This window comes from Erpetoichthys calabaricus, chromosome 8, assembly GCF_900747795.2.
Source record: "Erpetoichthys calabaricus chromosome 8, fErpCal1.3, whole genome shotgun sequence".
Classification (NCBI taxonomy): Eukaryota; Metazoa; Chordata; class Cladistia; order Polypteriformes; family Polypteridae; genus Erpetoichthys; species Erpetoichthys calabaricus.
The window spans coordinates 79,492,979-79,510,371 of NC_041401.2; the positions used below are offsets into that span (position 1 = coordinate 79,492,979).

Here is a 17,393-nt window from a genome sequence, read left to right on the forward strand (position 1 = left end):
AAGCGAAGTCGTATCCACCGCGAACGAAGGAGTCACGGCCCAAAAACGAAAGAGCTCAACTGACGTGAATGAGAAATGAAGCAACAACGCACCCATAGCTAACGACTAACGACACAGCCACACAAAAAAGAGGATTCTGCGCTGCAGCCCAGATTCAAACGGAAGAGGCTACGGAGGCCCCACAGGTCCACAAAGATAGTACGGAAGGCGCGGGAAAGTCGCCTACACAGCATAGTGAAACCCGACATAGTACGGAAGGCGCAGGCGTCACCGCCATATTGTGAGTGGCACTACTGCGGAGTGAAGTTAGGAATAATGTGCTGCTTGGGATTGTACAAACCGCTGAACGCTTTACACCAAATTCAAACACAATACAGCTCAACGATACAAACACGAGCCCACCTGGATAAGATCAATGAACGCAGGTGCCTACAACGCGCGTCTGAAACTGTGGAAGCAAAGCAGGCACGGGTTCAAAACGAACGAGCTAAACTGACGGATATACAAACATGAGCCCGCCTGGATAAAATCAATGAACGCAGGCGCCTACAACGTGCGTCTGAAATGCCGCGGGCAAAGCGGGCACAGCTCCAAAACAAACGAGCTTGACTAATGTATTTCAGGATACCCAATGCCAGGGGTAGGCGAGCAAAGCGAGCAGAGGGCAGAGCCCCCTTGTAATACAATAAATCGTACTGCACAGCAATATACAATCATGTACATTAACTTATATTTATTTTGTACACAAATATATGTAGAATAAAATGGACAGGAAAGTGAATGACGTGAACAGTGTCAATAATATTTCGTTTGAACCTAAAGACACTCAGATCATCGGCTGCTCTTTACCCTCTCTGGATGAACTGCACAGCTCTCGCTGCCTCAGGAAAGCAGAAAACATCTTAAAAGACTCCTCACACCCCGCTCATGACATGTTCTAACTGTTGCCATCAGGCAAAAGATATAAGAGCATCAAAACAAAGACTAATAGACTGAATAACAGTTTCTACCCTGTTGCTATTTGGGCACTGAATGCCACCTAATCACCTCCAATGCAGCAGTGCAATAGATGACATCTTGTGCAATAGTGTTCATGTGCAATTAAGGTCTTATGTTGAATGTTTGTGTTCTACCTTATTTCTTCTTATCCTTTCTTTTCCTTTTTTTAAATTATAGTTTATTTATGTTTTGACACCGCAAGGACTGCACATAAGTCGTTGTATTTGTACAATGGCAATAAAGATATTCTGATTCTGATTTGGTCCATTGAAGTAAACAAGCTTCATAAATAGGACAGATTGGTACAGGGCTGCCTCACTGTCTCTGTGCACGCTAGTCTTCACATATATGTTGTGATATGTATATGTGAGTGTGTGTGTGTGTGTTCATTTCTTTCTCTTCATCATCTAGGATATGCTCTGGCAGGGAAAACATGCTGTCAGCTATCTTCACTTATACATTTCTTTGAGCGTGTGAGCCTCTGTTTGTGCGTTTGTGTGCATTTAAAAAAAAATGATACATCTCAAGTGCATTTAAAAAAAAAGAAACATCTCAAAAGCTAACCATGCAAAAATGTTGCAAATCAATAGATTCAACTAAGCAGACTGCAAAAATCCCAGTTGAATTAAAACAATTTCTGTATCGGTTATTGTTGTACATAGGTCAAACTTTTTTTAAAGGATATTATGATAAGTACTGGACCAAACTGAACCAACAATATGTATGGAGCCTGCGACAAAACAAATATGATAGATAGATAGATAGATACTTTATTAATCCCAATGGGAAATTCACATTCTTCAGCAGCAGCATACACGGAGCTGCTGAACTGATGCACCTTATCTCAAGAAAATAGGGCAATTGTTTTGGAAGTTACCATTGTGCATAGGTTTCTACATACGCGCAAAGACAGACACCATATTAAAATCAAATTTTCTAAACATTTTGAACATTGTTAAAACTACTTAATAATTTTTTGACCCCATCACCAAACTTCCAGTCCCACAGAAGTAAAAAAGATTCACAGGCATTGCACCCTGGTCAAAAATATGAGGAGTCAAAGCCTTTACCAAAAGTTGCCTAACCTTCTTCCTTTCTTTGGGGATGCAATGGGTAAACCTATGCGGACTTAAGGAGAACATGCAAACTACACATAGAAGGCTGAGAGTGGGATTCAAACCCAGGCTGCCAAGGCCATGAAGCAGCCTAAAATACTGACATTACTTAAATTAGTAGAGATAACCCGTAGTATTAGAAAGTTATGGACAGGACTCTGTTTAACGGATGACAGTAATAAAAACCAGGTGGCACATATACCCCCCGCCACCCCCCTAAAAAAGTACTAGGGTTGTGAATCCACTGTGCAAAAAAAATCTTAACCGCACACTTTGGGAACGAAGCCTTACCAGTTTCATGTCTGCCAGAGCATACCGTGCATTTAACTGTCTGCCTTCCACAGTCCTAAACTGGACTATGCAAGTGTTTAAGTGGACTAATGGATGGAACGAGTCTCATGTTTTTGTGCCAGATACTGTTTAAAAAAAAAAGAAAAGAAAAATATTAACCACTAACCACGATCGCGTAAACTAATTCTATATCCCTTACCTTTTTCACTCAGTTAGACGTTTTGGGTTTACACTTGTTCTTCTCAAAAATGGCCCATGCCTCTTTAAACTCACTTGGTCTGGAAACTTGGCTTAATGTTCTGAGATGACTAAACGGATTTTCCATCTGGCAGGGGCTCTTACATTTATATTTAAGGGAAACGTGAAACCGAATTTACCGTGCTCACTATGTCTATCTAAACGTTCGTATAAAGGTTTCCTATCACCCGTTACTGTTTTCGTTGTTCCACAGTGACAGAACTGCAGCTTCACTGCCGCATCCATAACTCAATTTAACTGTCGCTCTGCCGAGCCAGGTAGAGTAGACAACGGCACCCTATTGGTTAGCTGCAGCTACCGCAATCCAATCATAAGGTGTTGCTATGCCAGACTGAAACCGCCGTTGGTGAACTCACCTGTCTATCAAGCTATAGGCGGGTGTAAAAAAAAAAAGCTGCCGTGATAATCGGAGACTGAAAAGCTACGCTTTGCGTCTGGCGCTATCGCGGGGGCGACCCCGAGAGGGCACGAGAGACGACCCTCGAGGGGGTATTGTTGGTGGAATTCCGAGCATAATTAAAGCAGAGGACAGGGATTACGGAGACGGACCTGAGAAGTCATCGGTGGCGTGTATTCTCAGGTAGGTTGCAGATCTGGAGTTCCACGTAATACCATTAAAATAGCAGACATCTCCTAGAATGAAGAGGGTGTTTTCCCCTGACATATGGCTCTAGATGTCTAAAAACGCCCACAGGCAGGTGTTATTAGGAGTTAAATTCCCAAAGGGCCCCTTAGGTCCTTGGATGCATCAGCTTGAGGGATCTATAGGATGCTCCCAATTCTTATGCATGCAGATCCTTTCCTATGCCGGTTATCCTTAAGTGATATGATACTTTTTGACAGAAGGATTCACAGAGGTCATGACACCCACTGTTCCATTCTGCTTTAAACAGGAGGGTGTGTCGTTTCAGTGGCCTAAAGATCAGCATGTCTGCGCCTTCTTTGGCAGACATGTACCTGCTGCCCAGTGTTTGGTTTGATTAATATGATTTCATTACTGGCAGGCAACCAAAGTGTGAAAGCATGAGTGAAAGGCATTGCTTTTTTATTTTTTGCTACAGCTGAAATATAGTAAAATGCTAACAGCTTAAGGTGTTCAGGCTGTAATCACAGGTGGTTTAACATTTGTTTTTTGTTTTTTTGTTTTACTATAGGGTTACATGACGGATGTGTGGTGGTGTTGCATGCTGATCAAATGAGCTCCAGGTGACCATTCTGTGTATGCATTATTATGTAGGCACCAGTCTCTCCTACTCTCACCTGCTTGTTGGTCAAGTGAAACCTTGTCTGTCACTGATCATTTCTGACGTCTTTCTCCTTCTGCTTTATGTTATCTCCGTCTGCCTAAATTGTATTGTGAATGGCCATAGGGGCCTATTTGTGGACAGACACACTTCTTTAATGTGTTGCCTCATAATAAGCTGATGGAAAAGGATTAAGAAGAGAGGAGAACATTACTGCAAGGTCTTGTAACATAGAATAAAATAGTATTATGTTTTATAGTACTAAGTTTTTTGGGGGGATTTGAGCTGATTTGTGTGTTGTGGGAGATTATACCAGCTACTAAGGAACATCCCTTTCATACAATAATTGACTCTACATAAGGTTATTAATATTTTCAAAGTTTGGTTAGGCAGAGCGCTGAATTATGGTTGTCAGCTGATTTTTACATGGGTGAAATAAGAAGTGTGGAGGCCGTGGCATGTTTTTAAGTGTCATAAAGTAATGGGTGAAACACATTTTCTGTTGCAGGTTTATGTGGGCTCCCTCTCTTCCTCCCATCACGGCCCTAACCTGTGTACTGCGGTGCTTTCCTTGTGAGCCGTCGTGGGCCGGCATCCCATTTGTGCACCGCCCTCACTCTCCGCCCATGGTGAGAATGACACGCTCAAAGACATTCCAGGCCTATCTTCCGAGCTGCCATCGGACTTACAGCTGTATCCACTGCAGAGCACACCTTGCCAACCACGATGAGCTCATATCTAAGGTAGAAGGATGATAGGAGTGGAGAGTGGGAATGTGGCTTGAAAGTAGCACGTGAGAACTGGGAAGCAAGTGAAGTGAAATCATTGTGTTCTGAGCTATAATAGCAGGAGGGAGTGAATGAACCATGCTGCAGCAGAATAATATTCAATAAAGTAGCTTTACATTATATGTGTGCAAATATTCTGTATCTTTTTGGTGGTGGTGCTGCATGCTTTCTCTATGCATTATATTAATTAGGATGTAGACACTTTGTTGGGGTAAAGTAAGGTGCAGAGATTAAGTACTCGTGTGCCCAGGGAGCTCACTGGCTTTCTTTCTGTCTCTGTTGCAGTCCTTCCAAGGGAGCCAGGGCCGAGCATACCTGTTTAATTCTGTGTGAGTGTCAACCATCCTGAAATCACAGCTCTGATTAAGAAATGAAGAATCTATGAGAGCAAACAGGGAGCCCACAAGAAGCTGCTCAGGATTACTTAAAATATACTTTAGCCATACATCATGTGGGAACTTGAGAAATATGGTCAACAAATAATGCTGTTCTTTGTTTTGGACCCTCTGGCACCAACAGAAATGTGTGCTTGCTTAACTTAGTAAGCCGTTTCTTGTGCTGAGGGGCTGATGCTTATGAGGTTATATAGACAATGTCTTGGAAAATCCTTTATTTGAAACCTAAAGGCCAGTAAGGAGGAAACTGGGGGACAATTTCAGTTGGCTGTCTCCACTCCTGTTTTTTGTTGTACCCTTTCTATGGTCTGTGCTTTTTATAGCAAACAGCCACATATTTTCATGTTTTTTTTTTGGTATGTCTGGTGGATTGCCAGGTGCTGACTTGCAGTTTGACCACTTTCTTCTTTCAGAGTCAATGTTGGATGTGGCCCAGCAGAAGAGAGAGTCCTACTTACGGGCCTGCATGCTGTTGCAGATATTTATTGTGAGAACTGCAAAACCACGCTGGGCTGGAAATATGTAAGTATGGAAATGCGCCACACAGTTCAGTTTATTTTTATACAGTGGGCTTACTAGCTTAGGTTGATGCACAACATTTTTAGAATAACACAGAATGACATACAAAAGCGTGGCGAATACAATATGTACAGTGTTTAGAAATGAGCACATTTAGCTCCCTTTACACCTGGCATAAGCATACAGTGATCCCATCACAATCGGAAAGCACTTGACCACATTTAAAACCAGAGGTAAACATATCTGTGATCCAAATATTAGCTGTTCCCTCCTGTAAGTGCTACATGTCAACACATAGAAACTATCATTCCAAAGCAAACCATATATACAGGGTATATGTAATTCTAAAATATATTAAATAAAGACATTTGAAAATAACCAATTGTCTCCATTTGAGACTAGTTAAAAAACAGTCTAAAGTAAAAATTTCAAGGAATTTTGAAAGCTGACACCAGTTGTAGCCATCTGCACACTATATCTTTTTGCCCTTTGATTTTTTGCAAAGTTTTCCATCTAGAACTTTGTCTTGTACTTCATGGTGCCCATTCTGACTGTACTCTTTACAAGTCTTCTAATAGTATGAAACATGGTATGGCATTCTCACCGTGATGTACATTGTAACATTTCTTTTCTGCAGTTTCAGTCTCATCAGTCCATCTATTATTCCAGCACTTAATAATTTTTTTTTCGGACAACAGCTTAAGTTTAGTCATTGACACATGAAGCCTAGTTTTCTGGAGCAAAAAGATCATTATTGTTAATTAAAATTGAGCTGTATAAATTGTTTTTATTATGATATTATAAACTTGATTATTGAGAAAATGTTCCACGTTAACAGACCTAGATTCCAGTTTGTAACACATTAAAATCCAAAACTGCAACAAAAGAGTTTATTTCTATTGCACATTTTCATACACAGGATGTAGCTCAAAATGCCGTACAGCAGGGGTAGGCAACGTCGGTCCTGGAGGGCCGCATTGGCTGCAGGTCTTTGTTCCAACCCAGTTGTTTAAACAGAAACCAATGCCTGCCAATCTGAGATCTTATTTAATTTTATGGCATGTTAGTCTGCAATGTAATGTAGTTATATATCATATCATTTTTTTCTTCTCAATGAAATCATCCAAATGATTTGAAGCCTAAAATGGATAATTTTCAGTCTGTCACAGTGTTTAATTAAATCACTAGGGGGCTTTGCCCCCTGCACACTTTGCTCGCCAACCCCCCGTTCTGTGCTACGCACCAGCCACTTTGCGTCTCTGCCGCTCGCCTATGTGGATTTCACTTTCACCTAACAACAAATCTTTTAATTCTCGTGGATACGCCTCTTCATTGGGAACAAATACTACTTTTCCCTGATGGCAACACGAATTAGATCAGGGGTAGGCAACGTCGGTCCTGGAGTGCCACAGTATGTGCAGGTTTTTGTTCCAACCCAGTTCCTTAACGAGAACTCAATTATTGCTGATGAAGCACATATTGCTTAAGTGACATTTTGATGCTTCATTTTAGTGGTCTCGCTTGTTAAGGTTCTCCAACCTTAATTGCTTATTTCAATCTTAAACTGCTGCATTCAGTGTTTTAATTGCTCCTTATTAGCAATAAGATGTAAAACAGGGGTAGGCAACGTCGGTCCTGGTGAGCCGCAGTGGCTACAGGTTTTCATTCAACCCAATTGCTTAATTAGAAACCAATCATTGCCAATCTCAGACCTTATTTAATTTTATGGCTTGTTAGTCTGTGCAATGTAAGGCTCTTATATCGTAGATTTTTTTCCTTTCCAAGGATATCATCCAAATGATTTGAAGCCTAAAACAGATCATTTTCAGTCTGTCACATTTTTCTATTAAGTGTTTTATTAAATCAAACTGTGCATGATGAACACACACAGATGTAATTGGAAAAAAGCTAGCTGGAGAACTGCTGGCTGCTTTGTCTTTTACATCTTATTGCTAATAAGGAGCAATTAAAACACTGAATGCAGCAGTTTAAGATTGAAATAAGCAATTAAGGTTGAAGAACCTTAACAAGCGAGACCACTAAAATGAAGCATTAAAATGTCACTTAAGCAAAATGTGCTTCATCAGCAATAATTGAGTTCTCGTTAAGGAACTGGGTTGGAACAAAAACCTGCACATACTGTGGCACTCCAGGACCGACGTTGCCTACCCCTGAATTCGATGATCTACAAGTCTCCGACTTAAAGTTTAAATCTGAACAATATATTCAATCTCTTTTCGCTGTTCCGTTATTTCACCGAGTAATAATTTCCATTTGTTTGCGCTAATGCGATCTTTACTATCATTTTATTGCGACTTTCGAATTTTAGTACTTCCATTATCTCTAACCTGCTCTGCATGTGTATCGCGCCAACGTTTTTTGAACCTCTTTACGACGTTCTACTTTGTCATCTACTCTTTGTCTTTTATTTCCAGCCCCAGGCGTAGTTAAATCTCTTGGCACAAAGTCTCATCTCACGGGACATGAAAGTATCTTTCTGAAAAAGTCACGTCTCTTCCCAGGATTTTTTTATATAATAGAGAGAAATAGTGCATGATGAATCCACACAGGTGTAAATGGAAAAAAGTTAAATAGAGTACTGCTGACTCCTTTGTCATTTGCATCTCATTGCTGATAAGGAGCCATTAAAAACAGAGACTACAGCTGTTTACGACTGAAATAAGTTATTAAGGGTGGGGAACCTTAAAAAGTGAGACCACTAAAATGAAGCATCAGAATGTCACTTGAGCAGTAAGTGCTTCATTAGCAATAATTGACTTCTCATTGAGAAACTGGATTGGAACAAAAAACCTGCAGCCACTGCAGCCCTCGAGGACCGACATTGCCTACCCCAGCTTTATAAGAAAATCCAACAGAAGTGTAACAAGAAAAGATAAACAAATTAAGTTAAGAATAATAATAAATGAATAACAAAATATAAATCAATAAAGGCTTACATAAAATACAGTATAATTAATAGAAAGAAAGAATCTTTATATAATATAGTATTATTTTTAAAGTCTCTAAAGTTGAGCATGATGAAGTCAGATGGCAAACAGAAAAAATTAGAAAAATTTGCCAGGGTTCCTTGGCCAAAACACCACCCAAACTTCAATGGGCATTCTACCTAAGTTAAATGTTTTTTTAAGTAGTTCCTTGTTGTTTCCCAGCTTCGTCCCAGATGATTCAATGCAGTGCCTAAGCTACCATACCCTTGCGTTGGCCCCTCATAGAACACACCGTACTATGAGAGGAAATCTTACTTGGCTTCGTCTTCCATTTATCTTTAGTACAGCTCTGAATCTAATTGGGATGCTGGCCCACGTTGATGCCTTTGTGTCCCATAGTTGTTGAAACTGAATCATCGGTATGTATTGAATTTGGTTATTTATCGTGGTGACCGAGAGTGACAAGTGTTACATGTTAGCCAGACACAAAAATAAGAATTTCACTGTATGCTGTACACGTGACAGTACACTACTACTGCTATTACTACATTTCTTGAAAAGCAAAGAAATAATTTGTTAATTCACACTTGACTGACTTCAGTCTCAATGTAAAGAAATAATTAACTGGAAAACATCTGTCTCCCAAGAACCAGATCACACAAATTCAGCTCTAAATCTGTTGGATGCTGTTATGATTCCATTATTTTGTCAGTTTTTCCTTTTGTTACAATTTTTTTTGGTGAACTATTGGTCTGTTTTCTACATTTTTGAACAGAAGGATTTCAAATATTTGCTTATTTTTGTTATGAATTATTGTTAAAGCCTTATAGAAATTATATATCTGTTCTCATTTAATTACTGCATTGTCATGTTGTTTTGGTTGTGGACACTGCCATTTTGGGCACCAGTGGTAAGGGGCTTTACAAGTTATTGTCACCCAGAAATCGCACCAAGTGACGTCATTGGCACAACGGCATAAAAGCTAGCTTCACAAATCACTTGTTGTATAAGTTTGTGGATAATATGCAAAAGTAGTTGGTGTGTTTATGATTAGGGTTTTCTGGTAAATGACTTAACAATTCTTTTTCTGACTTTGGCTTTGGATTATGTTCAGCTTTTGAGAGAGGAGAGACTTGATATACTGATTTTCTTTTAGGTACATTTATGACCACATTTCATCTTCTGAAATCGTCAGTAATTTGCCCTTGTGGAGTGCTACGTCTCCATCTTGGCAGTGCAGATTTGAAGGTTTGAAACGTGAAAATACAGCATTTCAGAAGGACCTAGGAGTCATAATGACTTGTCACTATAAGAAGCCATTAAAAATGTTAGATCTGGGGTCTCCAACATGACGCTCGCAACCCCTTTCCAAGTAGCTCACCAAAGGGTTAATGAATCCTACATAAATTTGAAAACTTGATTAGTCAAGTTAGGGGTGGGCGATCTTTCCAAAAAATTATATCACGATCCTTTTAACACAAAGTTATGATCCACAATCTGAATTGCAATCTATCTTTTCAATGTGGCATACACTTAAGAGAATATCTGGAATCAAACTCATCAAGACCTAAGTAACACTTTATTTTAAATATCAAACAAAGTTGAATTCAATTGTTCTCTCGTTCGCTAGGTACGCGGGGGTGAGGTACAGACCCCAAGGCTGCAGCGTGAGTGAGGAAAGCCCCGCCCCCTCCCCTCTGCCCATTGCATGTTTCGTGGATTCGGGCAAATAAATCGTTAACGCAAGCGAACTATGATACATAGCAAAATGAGAGAATCCGCAAAATCAGTTGGAACGTTCAAGCAAATTATAGAAAAAAATCCAGTCTAAATCCGTTAAGTAGTTCTTTTGTGAAAAGCAGACAGACAGACAGACATTGGATTTTATATATTATATATTAGTAAACCTTCAAAATAATGTGCAGTTAAAGTCTCAACAGCATTCTCAGCATTTCTGAAGCTTAGTAGAGCAAGATAACTATAAGAATCTTCACCAAGCAGCGCTGAAAATGTCTTCTTTGTTTGGGTCTACATACCTCTGTGAGTCTGCCATTTCTGACATGAAATCAAAGTTCAGAACAAGACTGACAGATGAACATTTAAATGACTCCATAAGAGTGAACCAAAGTGGCTACACTCCACCATACACCTTTCTTGTCGACTCCATGCAGTGCCAGTCATCTCACTAACTAAAAAACACATCACACATGCAATTGGACATGTGAATACTCTTGTGAAGTGAAACAGTGACATGTAATAAAGTGACAAATGAATAAGTAATATCTCTGTATTTGTAATTGCATTGTTTTGTTTTGACAGCATTCATGTTTTAATTCAGTAGTGTGAGATACACCAGAAAATGCATACAGACATACAAAATGCACTTGCAGGTGAACTAAATATTATTTTGTGATGTTTTAATGCAAAATGTGAGTAGTGGACACCAACATTTTGTAAATGTTCAGGCAAAAACAAGCTTATTCAGTTTGTTTGGGTTGAAATAAGCTATGATAATAAAAGAAAGCAAGAGTAGCTCGCGGCCATTTTCATTTTATAAAAGTAGTTCTCAGGGGAAAAAAGGTTGGAGACCCCTGGGTTAGATATATCTCAATGTGTAGAGTACAAGTCAAAGGAAGCTATGCTTAAGCTGTGTAACACACTAGTAGGGCCTGATCTGGAGTACTGAGTACAGATGTTAGTCTCCAGAATTACCAAAAAGATGTAGCAGCACTAGAGAAAGTTCAGAGAAATGCGACTTAGGCTGATTTCAGACCTGCAAGGTACAAGGTAGGAGGAAAGATTGAAAGCACTAAAACGCTGAAGATGCCAAATGTTTTCAGTTTAAGGAAGTGGAGATTAAGAGGTGACTTGATTGAATTCTTCAAAATTATGAAGGGAATTGATACATGTTTTGTTTCAAACCAGGTTTCCTCCCCTGGCTGGGGTTTAGATTCTCATTTAGTGGCTGTTTAGTTCAATTTTGATTCTTTTGTCCATATTAATATTGTTATTTACTTCTGTATATCTATGTAGCTTGTTTTTTGTGGGTGGTTCCCCTAGAGGTGGGACCACCTTTCCATCACCTCCAGAAACGGCATTCAGCTCTATAAAGGCAAAGGTTGGAAATTAGTGAGTATATTATTCTATGCCTGTGTTTGTGCTTATTGTGTTTTTCTGGATTTTTGACCATCTGCTTTGGTTTTTGACCTTGCCTTGGATTATGGTCTTGGGACTGTTGTTTACCTTGGATTGCCTTTTTGTTCTCCTCGAAGCTTCATGTTATTTCAGAGCAGTTTCATAAAGAAGAATATTTTTAAAAGATAGCCCTCTGGCTTACTAGCCTGGGTTTTGTGAATGGATGTCCCCCTCTAGTGTGCTTTTTTGGAACTGTATGGGAATTACAGTATGTGCTTGGGAACTCTTGAGTGTCATAACAAACACAGTGCCTGTTACTTTAAAATAAATTCCTGGCTATTTAAAGTAAAATTTTCAGCAAGAACTTGGAAACACAGTTGGAAACTCATTAAGGATACATTTCATGCACAAACAGTAGGAAGTTTTTCTTCACACAGAGAACCATAGACATATGGAATAAGTTACCTAATAGTGTGATAGACAATAACACTTTATATACCCTCAAAACTTAATTTGATTTCATTTTTCAGAAATGGGATGAATGGGATTAACAAACTTTGTTGGGTTAAATGGCCCATTCTCGTCAAAAATGTTTCAATCTACGCTCTCTCTATTTATGAAATCCTATGCCTAAAAGTGCAATGATTTTATGTGACTTTTTATGTTACTTTTTTGTCACGCTTTAAATCTGGCTTATTTTAAAACCTACATATATGTTTTTGGTATTATTCTCTTCAGGATTTATCGAACTTTAATGTGATGTTGTTAGATTTTCAGATTCTTATTCCGTTTTTAAATTCTAAACTAAAAAATATCAAGAACTCCCGTCCCTCGAGACGAGATTTAACCAAGAGTGCCAAGAGATTTAACCACGCCTGGGGCCGGAAATAAAACACAAACAGTAGGACAGCTGCTGTACAGGCTTTTAAATGTTCAAAGTGCCACACGAGACGCAGATCACACGGCACGGTAGCAAGCCAGCAGCTGATCGAGCAAAGAGGAGGTAAAATAAACTATTTGTTTCCCATGGTATCACTGTTTAAGAGGGGGTTTTGGAGGAGCCCCCCTCTTCACAACACAAGTGGCAGAGACGCAAAGTGGCTGGCGCGTAGTGTAGGCCAGTGGGGTTGGCGAGCGAAGCGAGCAGGGGGTAACCCCCTAGCATTCTATAGTTAATAAGGTAGCTCAGATTCCTCAGGATCCAGTGATGCCCATATTATTAGCTATTCTAACAATGATAAAAAATTGCTGTAATTTGTTTTATGAATGAATCAGGAAAAAAGACATATTCAAAAACAGAGGTGAAGATCAGAACCAAAAGTCTTTTCTGTCTGCCTTCAAGCCTAAATATTATTCTTTATTACAGTCAAAAATTCAAAGCAGATATTTTTTTAATCACAGACACTGTTGAATTGAAGCAAAAACTAATAAAGGTTTGAGGTGTAACCTGTTGAGGACACGTACTGTGGTTGAAGAATATTGCAAGAAAGAGGTGACCAGGAGATGAAAAGAAATCATGGCCAATAATAATAGCAAGCGTAAAAAAACAACAAAAGCAAAAAGAGATTGAGCAACCAGATCAAGGGGTAAAAAAACTAAGTTGTAAATTGAAGTCAGAAATGGGCAAAACCAAAAAAAAAAAAAAAAAAAAAAACCCAAACCTAGCACTAGAGCCTACTTGAATTAGAAACTAACTGGAAAATGAAAAGTATTTTTGTATCCACCAAGGGATAGCCCACTACACGAGTCATCTAATTTAGAGAAACATCCGGTACTGGCACAAGCTCACTGACCACAATCACACGATCACAGCAGATAGCGCCCCGTAATTATGAGAAAACAGGACAGTAGTATATTACACACAAAAAAAAAATCTTGTTTGCATCTCTCGGACTGACACAGACAACCTGTCTACAGACCCACATTGTATTGAAAAACTCATCAGAAACTTCAAAAGACTTTGCTGGACAGTTATCTTCTCAAATGATCTTGACTAGACATTGTTCTCCATCCATCCATCCATTATCCAACTCGCTATATCCTAACTACAGGGTCACAGGGGTCTGCTGGAGCCAATCCCAGCCAACACAGGGCGCAAGGCAGGAACCAATCCTGGGCAGGGTGCCAACCCACCACAGGGTGCACACACACACACACCAAGCACACACTAGGGACAATTTAGGATCGCCAATGCACCTACCCTGCATGTCTTTGGACTGTGGGAGGAAACCGGAGCACCCGGAGGAAACCCACGCAGACACAGGGAGAACATGCAAACTCCATGCAGGGAGGACCTGGGAAGCGAACCCGGGTTTCCTAACTGCGAGGCAGCAGCGCTACCACTGCGCCACTATACCGCCCACATTTTTCTCCTCTCTTGCTAAACGAATCTTAGCCTGAAGAGGTGTATTAATTTTTTACATGTAAGATGTCTCACTTAAAGGTTTTCCAATGCTGTCACTGTCCTGGTGTCTATATAAACACAGGGAACTGCAGTTTCTGTATTACATCTTGCCTGAAGAGGGAGCCTGAGTTGCCTCGAAAGCTTGCATAGTGTAATCTTTTTAGTTAGCCAATGAAAGGTGTCATTTTGCTTGACTTCTCACTACAAAAAAACAAAAAAAAAACACACACACACAAAACAAATGAGAGATTTGTCCAACTTCAAATATAGACAATATGGCATGTCATGGGCAGGGGTTGTAATGGAGGGGGAGGGCAACCCAAAAACCAACCATCGGGCAGAGATGATGGGAGGACACTATTATCAGCGCACACAAAGCTTTGTGCTGGCCAAAGCGGGATCTCATCTAAAAGCACAGGCAGAACGCTAATTTAGATAGCACTTTCACTGCCCGGCTGGATTATGGCTTTTGTCTAAGAGGATGTCATTTTGTCTTATTGTGAGTTGTGTTTAGTTATTATTAATTTCCAAATGACAGTTTTCCTCATTTACTTTTGATCCAGGCCCTTTTCTGATAAATACATGGGTTTAAAAGATGTGTATGATGTTGCCAAACCTTTCAAGAGCAGTATGCTCCCTCCTTTCCACCCTCAAAAACTCCAAAACATCCACTTTAGGGTGTTTTACATTAGCAAAATCACATGTGAAATGAGGTTTAGCAACAATTTCGTGAAACTGTACTTGAAAGAAAATTCAAGTGTTTTGCTCACAGCTAACAGAAAATTCCAACTGTTTTGCTCACAATTGTTTTCTGATGTTATATTGTGCATAACCTATGGAACAAGAATCAGGTCACCAAGGAAGGGCAATGGCGGCTCACACCGGGTTGGTTTGGTGTGCAGATAGCAATTTCATTGCATTGTGTAGACTTGACAGCAACTCTGAAATGGAGCTGAGGACACCACATTTTTTATCAAAGTAACACTGTACATTTTTGAAAAAGCCAACACTATCAATTGTATGCATTCCATTACAAAAGTACAGTACGATGAAATTGAATGAGCTCGAGCCGAGTTGCTTTTTAGAATATGACAGAAAGAAAATGACTGAGGGTGGTGTTAGTATTTTTTTACTGTTGATGGTAGACATTTATTCAAGTCCATTATAATGAGGGGGTTCTAATTGTAGGCTTTAATACCAATAGAGTGCCATTTATAGCAATATTAAATCAATGTGGAATGAATCATCTTTATAACATAATCAAATACCACAATTGGTGCTGTATCTTGTAATATGGGGGCCTGCAGTGAGTAATGGATTCCATTATTCAACAAGCCATCCAGTTTATGAATGTGGGATTAAACTTCTGTTCCTTAAATCACACTAAACTAGTCAATACAAAGAAGTAACATTCATGGTTCCATCCCAGCGAGAATTTACAATTATGGAATCCATAATTAATTAATTAATTAATTAAATATAGATAAATGATTTAGATAGGAATATAAGTAACAAGCTGGTTAAGCTTGCAGATGATACCAAGATAGGTGGATTAGCAGATAACCTGGAGTCCATTAAATCATTACAGAAGGACTTGGATAGCATACAGGCTTGGGCAGATGAAATTTAATGTCAGTAAATGTAAGGTATTACACATAGGAAGTAAAAATGTTACGTTTGAATACACAATGGGAGGTCTGAAAATCAAGAGTACACCTTATGAGAAGGATTTAGGAGTCATAGAGGACTCTTAAGTTATTGACTTCCCAACAGTGTTCAGAAGCCATTAAGAAGGCAAACAGAATGTTAGGTTATGTAGCACGATGTGTCCAAGGAGGTTATGTTCAACCTTTATAACACACTGGTGAGGCCTCATCTGGAGTACTACGTGCAGTTTTGGTCTCCAGGCTACAAAAAGGACATAGCAGCACTAGAAAAGGTCCAGAGAAGAGCGACTAGGCTGATTTCAGGGCTACAGGGGATGAATTATGAGGAAAGATTAAAAGACCTGAGCCTATACAGTTTAAGTAAAAGAAGATTGAGAGGTGACATGATTGAAGTGTTTAAAATTATGAAGGGAATTAGTACAGTGGATTGAGGCTGATATTTTAAAATGAGTTCATCAAGAACACGGGGACACAGTTGGAAACTTGTTAGGGTATATTTTGCACAAACACTAGGAAGTTTTCTTTACACAGAGAACCATAAACACTTGGAATAAGCTACCAAATAGAGTGGTAGACAGTAAGAATTTAGGGACTTTCAAAACTCGACTTGATGTTTTTTTGGAAGGCTAGGGGGCTCTGCCCCCTGCTCGCTTCGCTCACCCACACCTGGGTTTGGTTTACCGGTTATACAATTTAAAGAGATTGTTATTTTCATGGGAATTGTTACATATGCATTATTTTCACTTTTACTTTAAAACTTTTGTAAAAACAATACTTATCCTTTATTTCCACACCTGGGCGTGGTTAAATCTCTTGCAGGATGTATAATGCTGCTCACGTGGTGAAGGGGGGGGGGCGGCTGAACGCACGCTAAGGAGAAGCAGTTGGATCATCTGCTGGCCTGTTGCTGCTGCTGCTGGCGAGCTGCGTTTTCTGCTTGTCGCGATCATTTCAAAGACTGTACAGTAGCTGTCCTTTTGCCACTTCGTGTCTCTGCCGCTCGCGTTGTGAAGGGGGGGGGGGGGGGGGATGAACGCACGCTAAGCAAATGCGGTTGGATCATCAGCTGCATGTTCTGCTTGTCATTGTTTTAAGAGCTGGGAGCACATGAAATGCGTCTGCCAAAAGCATTCCAACAACTGCTAGGTTAGATGTCCGTGAGCTTGTTTTAAATGTCTCACTGCCTTGTCTCGCGGAACGTCAAATTGTCTTCCAAGAAGATCACATCTCGTCTCCCTAGTCTCCCTCCCAAGATTTTTTTTATAATAGAGAGAAATAAGTGGATAGGACTGGCAAGCTTTGTTGGGCTGAATGGCCTGTTCTCATCTAGAGAGTTCTAATGTTCAGTGATACACAAAGAGAAGACAAACGGATAGAGAGGTAAATGTAGATGGGACAGATGGGACACTAGCATGTCAGCCAGCAATGACAAAAAGGTCACCAATTTAATAAACACAGAAAATATGTGCTTTCTTAACATAACCCATTATACAGATGAGCCCAGGCAGTGCTGGGTACTGTGGCTAGTTATTTGTAACTCTTACAAATACTGTTGGAATGCAAAAATATTATTACTGTATTTTCAAATTCCTCATAGTAAAATTAAAATCAACAAGAGCAAAAGTAATGG

The 17,393-nt window shown here is 39.7% G+C and overlaps 1 protein-coding gene across 4 annotated transcripts in view; it reads left to right on the forward strand.

The window, feature by feature from the left end:
* Window positions 1–3,033: 3,033 nt before the first annotated feature.
* Window positions 3,034–17,393, forward strand: part of ypel2a (yippee-like 2a) — a 17,047-nt gene continuing 2,687 nt past the window's right edge. The window contains exons 1-5 of one of the 4 annotated variants that reach the window (XM_028806932.2): window positions 3,034–3,243; window positions 3,818–3,896; window positions 4,416–4,650; window positions 4,981–5,024; window positions 5,504–5,612. In XM_028806932.2, coding sequence (XP_028662765.1) covers window positions 3,895–3,896; window positions 4,416–4,650; window positions 4,981–5,024; window positions 5,504–5,612 — 390 coding nt within the window. In that variant the 5' untranslated portion in view covers window positions 3,034–3,243; window positions 3,818–3,894. The remainder of the gene's footprint in view (window positions 3,244–3,817; window positions 3,897–4,415; window positions 4,651–4,980; window positions 5,025–5,503; window positions 5,613–17,393) is intronic. The other 3 variants (XM_028806933.2, XM_028806931.2, XM_028806934.2) reach the window with 3 other exon arrangements.